The sequence below is a fragment of the Rissa tridactyla genome, chromosome 6 (genome assembly GCF_028500815.1).
Source record: "Rissa tridactyla isolate bRisTri1 chromosome 6, bRisTri1.patW.cur.20221130, whole genome shotgun sequence".
Lineage (NCBI taxonomy): Eukaryota > Metazoa > Chordata > Aves > Charadriiformes > Laridae > Rissa > Rissa tridactyla.
In genome coordinates, this window is record NC_071471.1 from 36,877,470 (window position 1) to 36,890,738 (window position 13,269).

Below are 13,269 nucleotides of genomic sequence, written 5' to 3' on the forward strand. Positions count from 1 at the left end.
CGTCCCCTTCTCCTCACTTGCTCCAGCTCCGTTTAATGGGATCGGAGTAGCTAATCCCCCATGTGCCCGCGCAGGGCTATCAGATGGGATTTCTGCACTAGGGCTGGAGGGAAACCCATGGCCCAAGCAACCACATCCCCTCACCCAGCCCCGCTGGCTTCGACGGAAGCCGAATCTGCCCTTGCCCCATGGTGGGGCTCAGTGTCATTCCCACAGGGAGCTGGTGCATAAGCTACAGCTCCATCGCCCAAACCCCAGGTCAGTGGGGGGACGCACGGGCCAGCGAGGGACCAGGGGCTGCAGCACACGTGGACATTTTGGCATTAAATGACAGCCTTGTTTTCCGTTTTGTTTTTTTAAGAGACTGTATGCCTGACCAGACTGCATTTCTTGGTCTGCATCCCATATTTATCCTGTAATTACACCTTTGGACAAAGGCTGCCTGTCTGTGAGACTGATTTTTTTTAAGGACAAAGTTTTATTACACACTGGGCTTTCACTGCAGTGAAATCTTGGGGGAGAAGGGGGAAGAAAACTCCCTACAATTTGGGGGTGAAAGCTGTTCCTTCTTAAAACCTGCCCCAGGAGTGAAGGAGCTTGCCCAAGCATTCTCCCTTTCTCAAGGAAAACCCCACTGCTGACGTCCTTCTGGAGGTGCTTCTCTACCACCTCATGAAGATTAATGCCACAAAACCCTTCTCCGTGTTGTCCCGTAAGAGAAAGGTGCCACCTCATCACTGAGCTGAGAGCCTTGCCAGAGGGGTCTTTGCAATTCCTACAACCAGCCGGCTAAGCTGGATAAAGGCTGATTAAGCTTCTCGTTGCACCTGCCTGTATCACAGCACAACAAGGGACGAATTCCCACAAAACGGTGTTTCCAAAAGCCCGTTTCCAGGGGTAGGGAAGATTTGTAGCGCACGGAAACCAAAGCTGGAGGTGTCTGAGCAGGGGTTTCCTCCAAGGGGAAGGAGAGCCCTGGCTTTGCCCGTGCTCACCCCATGCTGGGGTGTCCTGCTGCGTCATGCTGGCAAAGAGGAGCTGGGGCGCACCTCGGCATGGAGCCAGCTTCAATCCCAGGAACAAGGAGAACAGCCCTGTGCAGCCCCGGGACAGAGCGGACCCCCACAACCAGCTCCCCGTGGCTCTTCTTTTCGGATACAAAGACCAGCCGGATCACAGAGACCTTTCCATTTCACCTTTGGGGTTTTCCCGAATCCCTTCTCCGTGCGGGATCTGCAACTAGTTTATGGGCTGGCATGTGCACAGGCGCTGCCTATACATATGTGTGACTGGCCAGTCCAGCCTGACCGAAATAAGGTGACTTTGGTGCTGTGGTTTATAGGAAGTGGCCAGCAGCTGATCTCCTCTAGCTGATGTCACCGAAAAACTGGAAATTAAAAACAAGGTTTGTTGGGGAGAGAATAAATAAAACTGGTCCTTGTTGATTTTTGCTAAATGTAAATGTTATTTATAAAGTATAAAATAGCTGGTGTTGATATTTAAAAGCAGACAGGAACTGGTCTGAATTGGTTTTTCCAGGCAATTCTTTGCCCTGGACTAATGCGATTCCACCCTTGCTGCGGCAGAGATTCCTGAGACGCATGGGAGTGACAAGATCAAAAAACGGGGAGCAAAATGGGGAGCCCCAGGGCAGGTGCCAAGGAGAGTCCCGGGGTCTCCTTGGGAGCAATTACCCCTCAGTGGGTTGGATGACATTTGTTCTTAAGTCCTGAATCAGCTGTTTATTTTCTGTGTTTGAGGGGGATGTTTTTCCCTCCCGCACTGCAGCTGGGAGATGTCTCCTTTGGTTTTACAGCAAAGACATTGTCAGCAAGGGGAAAAACAGGACCCTTCCAGCTGCTCAGATTTGTCCAAGAGGGACGGGGGCCTTCAGGCTGCCTCGAGAGGGAAATCACAGAATCCCAAAATGGTAGGGGTTGGAAGGAACCCTTGGAGATCATCTAGTCCAACCTCCATGCCAAAGCAGGTTCACCTGGAGCAGCTGGACATCCTAAGGTCTTCTCCTGCAGCACCGCTGTACCCATCCTTGGATTTACCATACTCAGAGGGATGTCTGTTGGCTGTGGCTGATGTTGCATTGAACCTGATGAGGGGAGGACACAGAGACAGCTAGATACCCACGCTGCCTGCCTGGCCTCTCGGAGCTGCAGAGGTGGGACAGGAGCATCCCGACGAGCCCCTTCCCTACGCCTCTTCCTTCCCACTGGCCTCCTGCCATCCCACAGGGGAACGTACGGTCCACAGGGCAGGTACGAAGAAAAAGCCAGGGAGCCCGGAGGAAGCCAGGGCCGGCGGATCCCTGCCCCCAGCCTCCCCACCTGGCTCTGCCGTACAGATCACCAGCAGAAGACAAAACCCTCTCTGAAGCTGACCTGCTCTTACTGCAGCCGTCTGTTTGCAGTTGTCGGCCACAGAAATATCATCAAAACAACATATTTGCCAATACTGAGTGTGCACCTGCACGCAGAAGGCTCCCTCCGACCACAATTTTAAGCATTCAGAGTTTCTTCCCGTTTGCCCAGAGTTGGGTGCGTCATTTTCACAAAGGCTCCTTTTACCTCCCCTGTTTGCTTTGGGCACTGTTTTCTCCGCTGGCCTTGTCTTGTTTGTTGGTGCATCTCCAACTCGCTGGCCCAGAAGCTTTTTACACCCTTTGTTGTTTTTTTTTTTGGAAAGGTGGCCCTGATCTTCTGATGTACCACCGGATTTACCTGATGATAGCCCTCATTGCCTTGGAACAATGCTTGGAGGCAGGATGAAGGCATTCATCCTGTGTGAGCAGCAGAATTAAGGGCAGAAACAAGATCTTGTTCTTTGTGGCAGGTCTGGTGCAAATATACCCGAGGGCGGATAACATCATGCGATAGGGAAAAATAGGGGATTACTCTTGAAGTAATAGATTTCTCCCGGCAGTGGGTATGTGCTGTAAAATACATGGAAACATGTGGCATGAAAAGCCAAAAAACGCCTCTATAAAAGCGAGAGCTGGGCACAGAGGAAGGGGGAGAGGGCTGTAGCACATGGGAAGTGACAATTCATCCTCAGCCTCCCCCATCTTTTAGGAGCGGACCTTTGATCCAGCTTTGCTGCAGTAGGATGAAATGCCAGAGGAGTTATGCACGTAAGGCCAATGCTGCCAGGAAGGGGATGGGTTCGCACACGCCCAGTGCAAAGCAAGCCTGTCCATGTCATTTGAGGGCAGAGCGTAAATCAGGTTTTGATTGCTGAGTTCACCCTTTTAGAAATGGAGATGCGTTTATATTTTTCCAGTTTCTGCATTGAATTATCTTTTTCCAAAGCCGGTCATCGCCAGGCTATTCCAGCAGCCTCCTCAGAGGTCAGTGCCCACGTAGGTACCAGGAGAGAGGACAGGGAGTAGACCTGGAGTGCTGCTACCGTGGGGATACTTCACAGCCTCTGGATGTTCGTAGCTCCCGGATTTCCTGGCCAGAACCAGTGCCTCTGTGTTTAGCAGCTCTGGAGGATTTATTTTCCCCAGATTAACCAAAATTATTTTTTCCCCCATTGAAGGTTTTAGCACCCTCCAGCTAAGTCCTGTGTAACAAAAAGCACAAACCTGCCCCTGGCTTATTTCAGCTGAGGCCATGGGCTTTCCTACTAAAAGGACTTTCCTCCTGGGTTTGTTGTCGGCCGTTCCATCCCTCCTCTCTCAGCTCTCTTCCAGGATGAAGAGTCCCCCTGTGTAGAGCAGAAACACCCCCAAATCTTTTGACCCCTTTGTCACCCTCCTTCCCCACTCCCTGTGCCCTTCCTGCGATGGAGGGGAGGATGTCTGGTGCTGCACGCTGGACTTGGACGCCGTGTCCCATGTCCTCACAGCCGAGCTGGCTGCACCCTCTGGCGGCAGCCCTGCATCCACGCCCTGCTTTTCCTGGAAAAAAAAATAAATGCTAATTCCTTCATCCATCTCCCACCCACGAGGCTGGGGGGAGTTCTCCTGGGGACCCTGCTGGGAAGGGGCTTGGGAACTGGCAGGCGTTCGCTGAAGGAGGAATGGGGAGCAGAGGCAGCCTTCAAACCGGCATGGGAAGGGGAGCGCGGGGGCAGCTCTGCCAGCTGACAACACTGCAGTGTGCACAGCAGCTATATTTATCCACATGGCCAGCAGCTATATTTATCTGGAATGCCACAGGAGCCTAAAGTCTTCGGGGTAATTTCCGTGCTGCGGAAGAACATGATCTAGATGTCATTTTTACTGTAAACCTCCTTCTCTGCTCTTTGCTCCCCTTCTACAGGGGCCGTCACTACCTTCTCAGCCCTTCCATGCTCCTCCTTAAATCCCACCATCTCCACCATGGTGAAGCTGGGCTCATCTTCCCTCCATCCTTTTCGTACAGCCCTCTCTGGGCTCCTTTTCCCACTGCCACTTGGAACACATACGTCTTCATTTCTCTCTCCGAGGGAAGCATTTCTCTTGATGAAGGGAGTTGGCCATCCTCTGGCTGCGTTGTTCACGCAGCCTGCGGTCTTGGCCAGTTTGTGTGTTTCCCGACGAGCCCCTTCAAGCCACAGACCCAAGGGCTATGAAACCTGAACTCTCCCAGCAAGGGCAGGAGCAGGGCACCCCTCTGCTGCTAGCCCCCAGCTACCCCCCAAAAGGGGGCACTGAACCAACATGTCATCAGCCAATGTTCACAGCTGACAAAGGACAAGCCAAGGTGGGCAGGCAAAGCCCGATATTCGTCAACTTTCCAAAATAAAACAAACTAAAACCATTTTCTTTTTTGCTTGTGTTTGTTGTTTTTTTTTTTTTTAAAAGATGAGCTCATGACTTTTTAATGCTGGGGTTTGGCAGGACTGACTGCACATCCTCAGCATTAGCAGAGCCTCTTGTCTCGCACAGCATCCTTACCCACTGCCAGGCTGCGACTGGCAGCCCCGAGCACGCAGGCTCAGCTGGAGCAATTCCCCTGGTCTCTGGTTGTTTGCCCATCACCCTTAAAACACAGCTCTTGGTTCATAAGATCCTTCCGGTCCCCTTCTCACGTGGGGGACATATGCGGGGGTGTGTAAGGAAGGTGAAAGGGGAAATAGTCTGTTCTTGGGACTCTGATGCTCACCTGGGCAGACACCGCGTCCTGGCAGAAAGCATTGCCCTGCTCGGGAGAGCCAAAGTCTGCGAGCTGGGTTCGGAGCTTGAGAAAGCCACTTCCTCCCTGAACCTTAAAGCTGCGAACAGCTTATCAGCCAGCAAAGGTGACTCCACCCGCCGCCGGGAGAGGCGGAGAGCGCGCAGGAGGCGGCTGCGCAGAGCCACATCGACGCTGCCACCGAGCCAGCCGCCAGCTCCCGGCTCAGAGCGATGGGATCCCGCCTGTCCCTGGACGACTCCGTGCGGGTGGTGGTGGTCGGGGGTGGCTTCGGAGGTACAGCGGCCGCCAGCCTCCTCAAGTCTTGGGCCATCCCCTTCACACTGGTGGACATGGGAGACGCTTTCCATCACAATGTTGCTGCCCTCCGCGCCGCTGTGCAGAGTGGTAAGGGCTCAACTGATTTCCACGGCCTTCCCCCTGTGCGGGTCTCGGCGGGTCAGCTCTCTGAGGCCCACCAGTGACCGCAGCAGCTCGGAGGTACTCGGAGTAACATGGAACGGGGTACTGAAAGTGCCTCCTCTGCTCTAGCGATGGTGGAAGACTTGATTTTTTCTGCCTGGAAAACAAATACTTAGCTCTGGGAAGACCCACAGACTGTCTTTGTTAAGCTAATTGCCTGTCTGCTGGGAAAAACTGAGCAAAACCTACTCAGATGATTGTGTTGTTTGTTTTTTTTATTTTGAGAGTTTAGAAGGTGACTAAGCTAAAACCAGCAGCAGCTGGAAGGGGTGAATGAACGTTTTTCTGTATCTGGCACTTGAAATGTTGAGCAACTCAGTAGTGAGGCCCTGGATGGCAAAGCTCAGATGCGTCTGGGATCTCACTTGGGAGACTGGGCTAACCCCATTCCTCCAGTCACTGGGGATTTAGGGGGAAAAATCCCATATTTGAGGCTGGGAACAAGCATCAAAGGGATATCTGAAAGGCAGATAACATGACAAAAAGCCTCTGAAATCATGCCTGAAATACCCTGGACCACAGTGGAGCCCTTACTGACAAACCAGTACAGGAGATTCTGTATGGGGACCAGGGAAAGTAGTCGAGCTGAGGTTGTCACCTGGCTTCTGAGAAAGCCACATCCGAGGCAAAGGTCCTGAAGCAAAGGTCTCTGCTGGGCAGAGATAACGCACAGCAGAGGCCCAGCCTCTGGTCCCAGGTGCATAAAATGCTTTTGTCTGAGCAAAGATGGTGTGAGGGGAGAAGCAAAGAGGGGTTTGTTAGCCTCCACAGAGGGAGATCTCTTCCCTGTCATCTCCTCTTCCCACAGGATTTGCCAAGAAGACTTTCATCTCCTACTCTGTTACCTTTGGGGACAGTTTCCGACAAGGCAAGGTTGTTGGTATAGACCCTGGGAGGCAACAAGTCTTGCTCAGTGATGGTGAGGTGGGTGATGCAACAACTTGCAATGAGTAACTTGGCTGCCTTATGGGATCACCTGCTAACGCGGAGAGTCAGCCTTCAGCAGGGCGTGTTGTGAATCTCACCTTCTCAAGGGTTTTCTTCAGCCATGTCTTGGCTGCGAGAACGCAGTACTCCAAATCTAGGCCATGTTGGTTTTGACTCATTATGTCTGGTTGGAGAAGTGACTTGGAATTTAGGTTTCAGACTGTTGTTTGTGCTTGGAGTCTTCTTGAGGGGGAAAGAGCGAGATGAGCAGGATCACAAGGCACCTACAGAAAATGTGCGTCTGGGCAGGAAGAGGAGTGTAACTTTCATCTGCTAGAGGAGGGTGCGTGCAGGACAGAATCATGCTCTGGGAAAAACAAACTGGACCTTTGCCCTGGAGCTGGAGATGAGAGCTGGGAATGCTGTTCAGTTGTGGCAAACACCTGCATATCTCCTACAGTGCAGGTCAGCTGAGCACATGAACCCTGACCTGTCCAATACTCCCGGGCTCAAGAGTTCACACGCACAACAGGGTTCCTGTTCTGATGTAACCCTCAGCTTGGCTGAAATGCCTGACCCCAAACAAGCCACAAACCAAGGCACTGATTGCTTTCCTCTAGGTTTCTGCCACCTGTGGGCAGACACACAAATGCTCATGCTCAATACTGGCCCTGTAACCCTAGTAGGTAGAGAGGAATGGAACCAATGACCTACTTCTATGGAGGTCTGCCCCAGAGGCAGGCCCCCAACCATCTCCTCTAAAACCACGAGGCAATGTGGGGAAAGACCGGAGCATTTAATCATCCTGAAGAGCTTGGTAGCTCTTTCTATGGATGCGCTGAACAGCACCATCCCCTCTAACCAAGCTAAGTGGCCTAGAGCTGTGTTAGGATGTTGGTGTGCAGTAAATGCCACACCCCATCTAGTGCTCAGATGAGCTTTTATTCTTAGCGATGGATTTAGAGCTCAACAATTAACCCTGGAGCTCAGATCCTTACCTAACTACAGGAAGAAACAAGGGCAGCAGCTCTGATAACTCTTTTCAGCCAAAGCATCTCATCTCTGTTCAGAAGAAGGTGAAGGAGAGTTAGTCTCTGGAGCCAGCTGTGATGGTAGCTTCAGAGTCTGGGATAAATACCAGGTTATTTCCTGTAAGCTTATGGTAGCTTCTTCAAAGCACTCAGCTCATCTGAAGAATAGTGCTTCTCTCAGACCCTGAGGGAAGGCAGTTAGGTGGTGTCACCTGGACCAGGTCTCTTCCTAAAGTCACTTTCTGACACTGACAACTTTCCCTAGTTGTCAGTGGGGGCTGGAGGAGGAGGAATGAGTGAAGAGAACCGAGGAGGAGGAGGAATGAGTGAAAAGTACCGAGGAGGCAACAACTGTATTCTACCTCTGTTTTAAAGAGGTCTAACATCCTATTCCACCTTCTGCCTTCCCAGGTGCTTCACTACTCCCATCTCATTCTTGCAACAGGCAGTGATGGGCCATTCCCTGGGAAGTTCAACAAAGTCATTGACATGGAGAGTGCCATCCAGACCTATGAAGACATGGTTAAAGAGGTGAGGAATCAACTTACTTCCTAGGAAGCACTGCCTGCCTCTGTTCAGCTTCCCTGTCCCAGACACTACTATGCATATCTGGAGCCATCTGTGTCTAAGAACAAGAGACCACGATGCCTGCAGGGACAGGTACAGCATATGGTCCTGTATGCCCCAGGGGAAGACCAGCTGCCCACAAAAGGCAAAACCTGAAATGCTCAACAGTGTTACAGTGTACACAGGAAGAGCGCATGGTGTTTTCATTTTTTGTTTCCTCTTAACAAACTAGGTGGTTTATTGCTGTTGGGCCAGTGCTGTATCTCAGAAAGGTCTATTTGCGGAGTGGATGAGGGTATCTGACCTCCTGCACGTAACAGTTCTCTTGTAACATGAGTTTCTTCTTTACCTCAAGATTGAGAAATCTGAGCGCATCCTGGTAGTGGGAGGTGGTGCTGCTGGAGTTGAGATGGCTGCAGAGATCAAAACAGAGCACCCAGCCAAAGAGGTAGTAGCATATCAGTTAAAATTTACTTCATCCTTGTTTCTGAGATTGTTCTTCTGTGATGGTATCTGGGATCACTGCAAATCACGAGTTTCCATGCAATGGCAGCCTTCACCCCTACTGCTTCCTCTTCTGAGAGCATCCCATAGCCTGTCACCAGCAATTATTGGCACTAGATGCCTTTCACTGCCTCGCTCTCCTTGGGCATAATGCGGGCTGGAAGCTAGCTATAGCTGCTCCCACCTGGCATGTGGTGAGGCCTGTCCCATTCCTGTATCCCCGTTTGCTGTTTTGTCCCCAACAGGTCACCCTCATTCACTCAAAAATTGCACTAGCTGATGCGGAACTGCTAGATAGCGTCCGTCAGGAGGTGAAAGAGATTCTCCTCAGAAAAGGAGTGCGCCTCTTATTAAGTACGTACCTAACAATGCCTCTAAAGATCTAGACTCTGAAGCTCTATAAGCTGCTCTTCCTTTAGCCAGAGCATGTCATTCTGATGTCCTCTTTCTGATCTTTTTTGACTAAGCATGGCTTCCTTGAATTCCTGTTTCTCTAGATACATCTGGGCTAGCTGGAAATGGCAGCCTAGTAAAGGTTTGTGACCCAAGGCTCTCTGTCCCAACAGGTGAAAGGGTCAGCAATGAGGAAAACCTCACGCCAAACCGGTTCCAGAAGGACATGGTCATAAGAACGGAAAAGGGCACCGAGGTGGTTGCTGACATGGTGGTCCTCTGCACAGGGATAAAGATTAACTGTTCAGCATACGCCTCTGCATTTGGTAAATGAAAAAAACCACTGGGTGGGGGGAGAAGCAACAGAGTTCTTCAACACCTTACACTTGAGTACTGTGAGGTTAGGAATCAACCCTATACAACCTGCAGTGGTTATTCCATGATACAGCAAATGCTCTAACATCACATTAAATACTTAACTGTGACATGTGACCTTTGGAACTTACAGAATTATAGATCAAGTGGCCAACAGTCTTCTCCAGCTCCTTCCGCTAATACCTCCAAGGAACCTTAGTGTCCTAGTTCAGCATGAGGCAGATGACACCTAGAAGATGATGGTAACTCCTGCCGTCAAGGCCAGGATTTCATCCTAGATATAAGCTTGTTGAGTTCTGAGCAAAAAATAGGCTCAGCACATTCAGCATTCTTGCTGAACTGCCAGTGTCACAGGGCGTTCAGCCAATTATTTGGTGATACATCTTCAGTCTGAATTCTCTTACAGCCCAATTTCAGTTATGGCGCTACCACTATGGACCAGTATGACCATTATACAGTCTCCTTCTCAGGCTGCGTACACTAGCTCTTAATGTTTCTTGATGTTTCTACTGAAATATCAAAGGATGATTCATTGCATGAGACTGCAATAATTAACTACAGCAAAGCAAAAAGCGTCTCTTCCCTGACATGTAGAAAAGAGGGTGAAAAACCAACACCTTACTTTGTGTCAGTGACATGTTCAATAACATCATCAGCATTTTGGGGTCTTGGGCCACAACAAGCAACACAAAGCTCCTTCTGAAAACTTACTGTTTGGCAAAACAGGGGACAGAATGGCAAGTAACGGTGCTTTGAAAGTTAACAAGCACCTCCAACTGGAAGGCTACGAGAACATCTATGCCATTGGGGACTGTGCAGATCTGAAAGAACCGAAGATGGCCTACCATGCTGGTCTCCATGCCAACATTGTGGTGACAAATATCATCAACAGCCTGACACATAAGCCTCTTAAAACCTACAAACCAGGTAAGGTAATATCGTAGCACTGGGCCCTAGCTGTTGGGCTGCTTCTCTGTAGGGAACAGCAGTTTAACGCATACACCTCAGAACTTGCATGGGACACTAGAGGTGAGGGAACACAGTTGGGGTTGACTGTATAATAAGCTTATAGCTCAGGCTTCATCTTAGTTCTTGCCAAAGACACTGTAGAAGTTAATTACCTGTGTCAGTCTACAGACGCAACGTGTCCTTTCTTCACTAACGTCTTCCTGATAAATCTACTGGTGGGTGTCTGCTATTCATCAAACTTGTTTCCTTTTCTTTAAATTGCTTACTGTCCAATTGAATCCTAGGAAGAAGGAGATGACTTGACTTTCCCCTCGTTTCTCCCCTTAAACTATACAGCAAACACAAACTGAACAATTCTAGTCTCAAAAATCTTGCTAGGTGATGGCTCTCATTAATAAGCAACTGAGGTAAATACTTACCATGACTATGCTGAAAGCTGTTCCATGTGGATGGAGGATATCCGGACAGCAGCTTGGTTTTCAGAGGCTGCTCAGTCTACTCACATTTCTTTCTACTTAAATATTGTTGTCTACCTCTTGGACTCCCTCTCGGGAGGACAGAATAGTTCTACTGCACACACGCAGACAGCCCAATCCTTCAGCAATCCCATTAATGAAAGAGGTAGAGCAGATGGTAGAAAGGAGAGAGTTGTGAGTAGTTAGTTCTCCTTGGGCCTGCTTCCTTCCTTGTCATGCAGTACATGGGTCCTATGCTTAGCTGTGTGTATGGGAATGAGGAGAGGCTTGAGAAGTGAGAATTTGGAGGAAGTGCATCACCCACACATAGTTGGGTTTGATGTTTAGCTTTGAAACTGCTTAACTTAAGCCTCTACATCTTCTTTCCAGGGTCGCTAACATTCCTGCTTTCAATGGGCAGGAATGACGGTGTAGGCCAGGTGAATGGTTACTACGTGGGACATCTCTTGGTGACCATTGCTAAGAGCCGGGACCTGTTTGTTTCCAAGAGCTGGAAGACAATGGGACAGACAATGCCCTCTTAAGGGGGAGATCAGTAACAAACCAGCAGGGAATACAGCGACTGGAAGTCGGTGAGGGTGCACTTTTATTGCTTGGACAGACTGATACTGTCTCCTGCAGCACCTCCTAAAGCCACCTATTAGTGTGCTGCATTGAAGGGGGGCCCTGCTTTGCTCTAAAGGGGAAGGAGGCACTTCCAAATGAAGTGCACAGAAGTTCTCATGATAAAAACCACAGAAGGAATGTTTCTTTTGCTTCCCTGTTGAGATAGCTGTGAGCAAGAAACTTGGTTTACCTTATTTGTAACCATAAACACTGTGGTTTTCAAAATCGCTCTGGTTTGTTTATTATGTGGTTTTTCCCTGGCTTTCTCTACTCTTGCTCTTCTAAAAACTACCTGCCTCTTACAGATCCGGAATCTGCTCTGCAGCACGCAGGAAGAATGGCTCACAGCACTGCCTGGGGAAAGCCTGCTTAAAGCCTTGAAGAGGCTATTGTAATCCTGAAACTCAACAGAATATAATGCAGCTTTTATTATGTCACTTAGAGCACTACAGGTTAGTTGTGTGCTAGGTGTGACACAGTAAGCACTTAATTACAGATGCTGCTGCTTTTTTTCTTTCTTTTAAAGGTGAGACATTCCCAGAGCAGAAGTAGGGTTTATAACAATAACCACACTTGACACATCTTTTTCTTTTTTTCTTATAAAACAAACAAAATCACCATGAAATATTTTCAGTAATTACAGAGATTATTGTGAGTTAAAAGCAAAACAGAAGCTCCTCATGCATCACTTTTAAAATCCCTTTCCCGTCTCTGTGGGCTGGAGGCAGAAGTTTACCATCTGTCCTCAAGGGAGGGGAAAAGGGAGGAGAACATTTTAAAGAGCTTTCTTTAAAGTGTGTGTGTGTGTGAAATATTCATCACTACAAATCTAAGATGAGGTTACTCTTTAAAAACTTCTAAACTAAAGTAACAAGGGACACTAAGCAAACTCCTGAAAAGAGATGGTAACTCAGTTTCTTAAGGTGATATACATGGCTAGAGGATGCTGATAGCATGAAGAAATCAGACTAAACCCCTCTCATCTCTAGTCAGAGCTCTTCATCAAGTCAAAACACGTCACACTACTACCACTCCCCCTCCTCATCACATTGAAAAAATAAAACCCACCTCTAATGCTTTTAATGCTACTCAAGTTTGTTGAAAAATAAAGTTTCATTTGGCTGCCATTGCTACTTAGTGTCTAGCTTGGCCATTTCTTGCACATAGATGCCAATACTTTCACTGTCGAAGAGCAGAAAGTAAATGTTCTTCAAGGAGGAAGAGCTGGTGCCGTCGAAATGGGTGGAAATAGCTCTTAGAGTCACCTGGGCTGCCGTCTGTTTTGGGAAGCAGTTTCTATGTCATAAGGGAAGAAAACAGAACAACTGAGTGTCAGCCATCTGTGCAAGCATTATGTACACATGATGTTGAAAGGAACAAGCCATAGCCGTACCAACTACAGGCTGCTGTTAAGACAGTGCCAGCTGCAGTTCTGCAAGGTGTAAATCCCAGGAGCAAACCCCACGGTTCTGATAGCAACATTCACCTGCTGCTGTATTACTTTCCTGTTTTCGTTTGCTTCTACTTTTTACAACTACATGAAGTTTTTTACTGCTCTTCCTTAGAATTAAACTGTGCTCTGCTGGGCAGGCTAAATACTTCAAGGGATGATTATTTTTTTAGTTGAAAACTGAAAAAAAATTATAATTAATTACATCAACTACTTGTGGGCCAGCACAATCTAGCCCGTGTCCTTCCTCTGAGGCAGGATTACATATAACTTTTCTGCTTCTGAAAAAACATTTGTCGAACCTGTACTTAAAGATCTTCAGTGATGGGGCTACATGAGAATACACAGATAAGCCATCCCAGCACCTAACAATCCTT

At 48.8% G+C, this 13,269-nt stretch overlaps 2 protein-coding genes across 8 annotated transcripts in view; one reads left to right on the plus strand and one right to left on the minus strand.

Moving 5' to 3' along the window:
* The first annotated feature begins 5,160 nt into the window (after positions 1-5,160).
* On the plus strand, positions 5,161-11,886 carry AIFM2 (apoptosis inducing factor mitochondria associated 2). Its single transcript, XM_054204941.1, has 9 exons — positions 5,161-5,519; positions 6,403-6,518; positions 7,964-8,083; positions 8,475-8,567; positions 8,869-8,977; positions 9,190-9,342; positions 10,118-10,318; positions 11,206-11,408; positions 11,748-11,886. The coding sequence occupies exons 1-8, from the start codon at positions 5,345-5,347 to the stop codon at positions 11,358-11,360; spliced, it is 1,122 nt and encodes a 373-aa protein (XP_054060916.1). The 5' UTR covers positions 5,161-5,344; the 3' UTR covers positions 11,361-11,408; positions 11,748-11,886.
* Positions 5,373-13,269, minus strand: part of LOC128910922 (core histone macro-H2A.2) — a 34,221-nt gene continuing 26,324 nt past the window's right edge. For 6 of the 7 annotated variants that reach the window (XM_054204942.1, XM_054204943.1, XM_054204948.1 and 3 more), the window contains exon 9: positions 12,573-12,738. In XM_054204942.1, coding sequence (XP_054060917.1) covers positions 12,573-12,738 — 166 coding nt within the window. Of the gene's footprint in view, positions 5,692-10,512; positions 10,641-12,510; positions 12,739-13,269 lie in introns of those variants that run through there. The other variant, XM_054204949.1, reaches the window with a different exon arrangement.

Bases quoted from the DNA above. Each gene is read 5' to 3' on its own strand.
- AIFM2 (XM_054204941.1), top strand. From the start codon at position 5,345: ATGGGATCCCGCCTGTCCCTGGACGACTCCGTGCGGGTGGTGGTGGTC. The intron at 5,520-6,402 runs GTAAGGGCTCAA...CTCTTCCCACAG, and splicing joins CCGCGCCGCTGTGCAGAGTG to GATTTGCCAAGAAGACTTTC. The intron at 8,978-9,189 runs GTACGTACCTAA...CTGTCCCAACAG, and splicing joins AGGAGTGCGCCTCTTATTAA to GTGAAAGGGTCAGCAATGAG.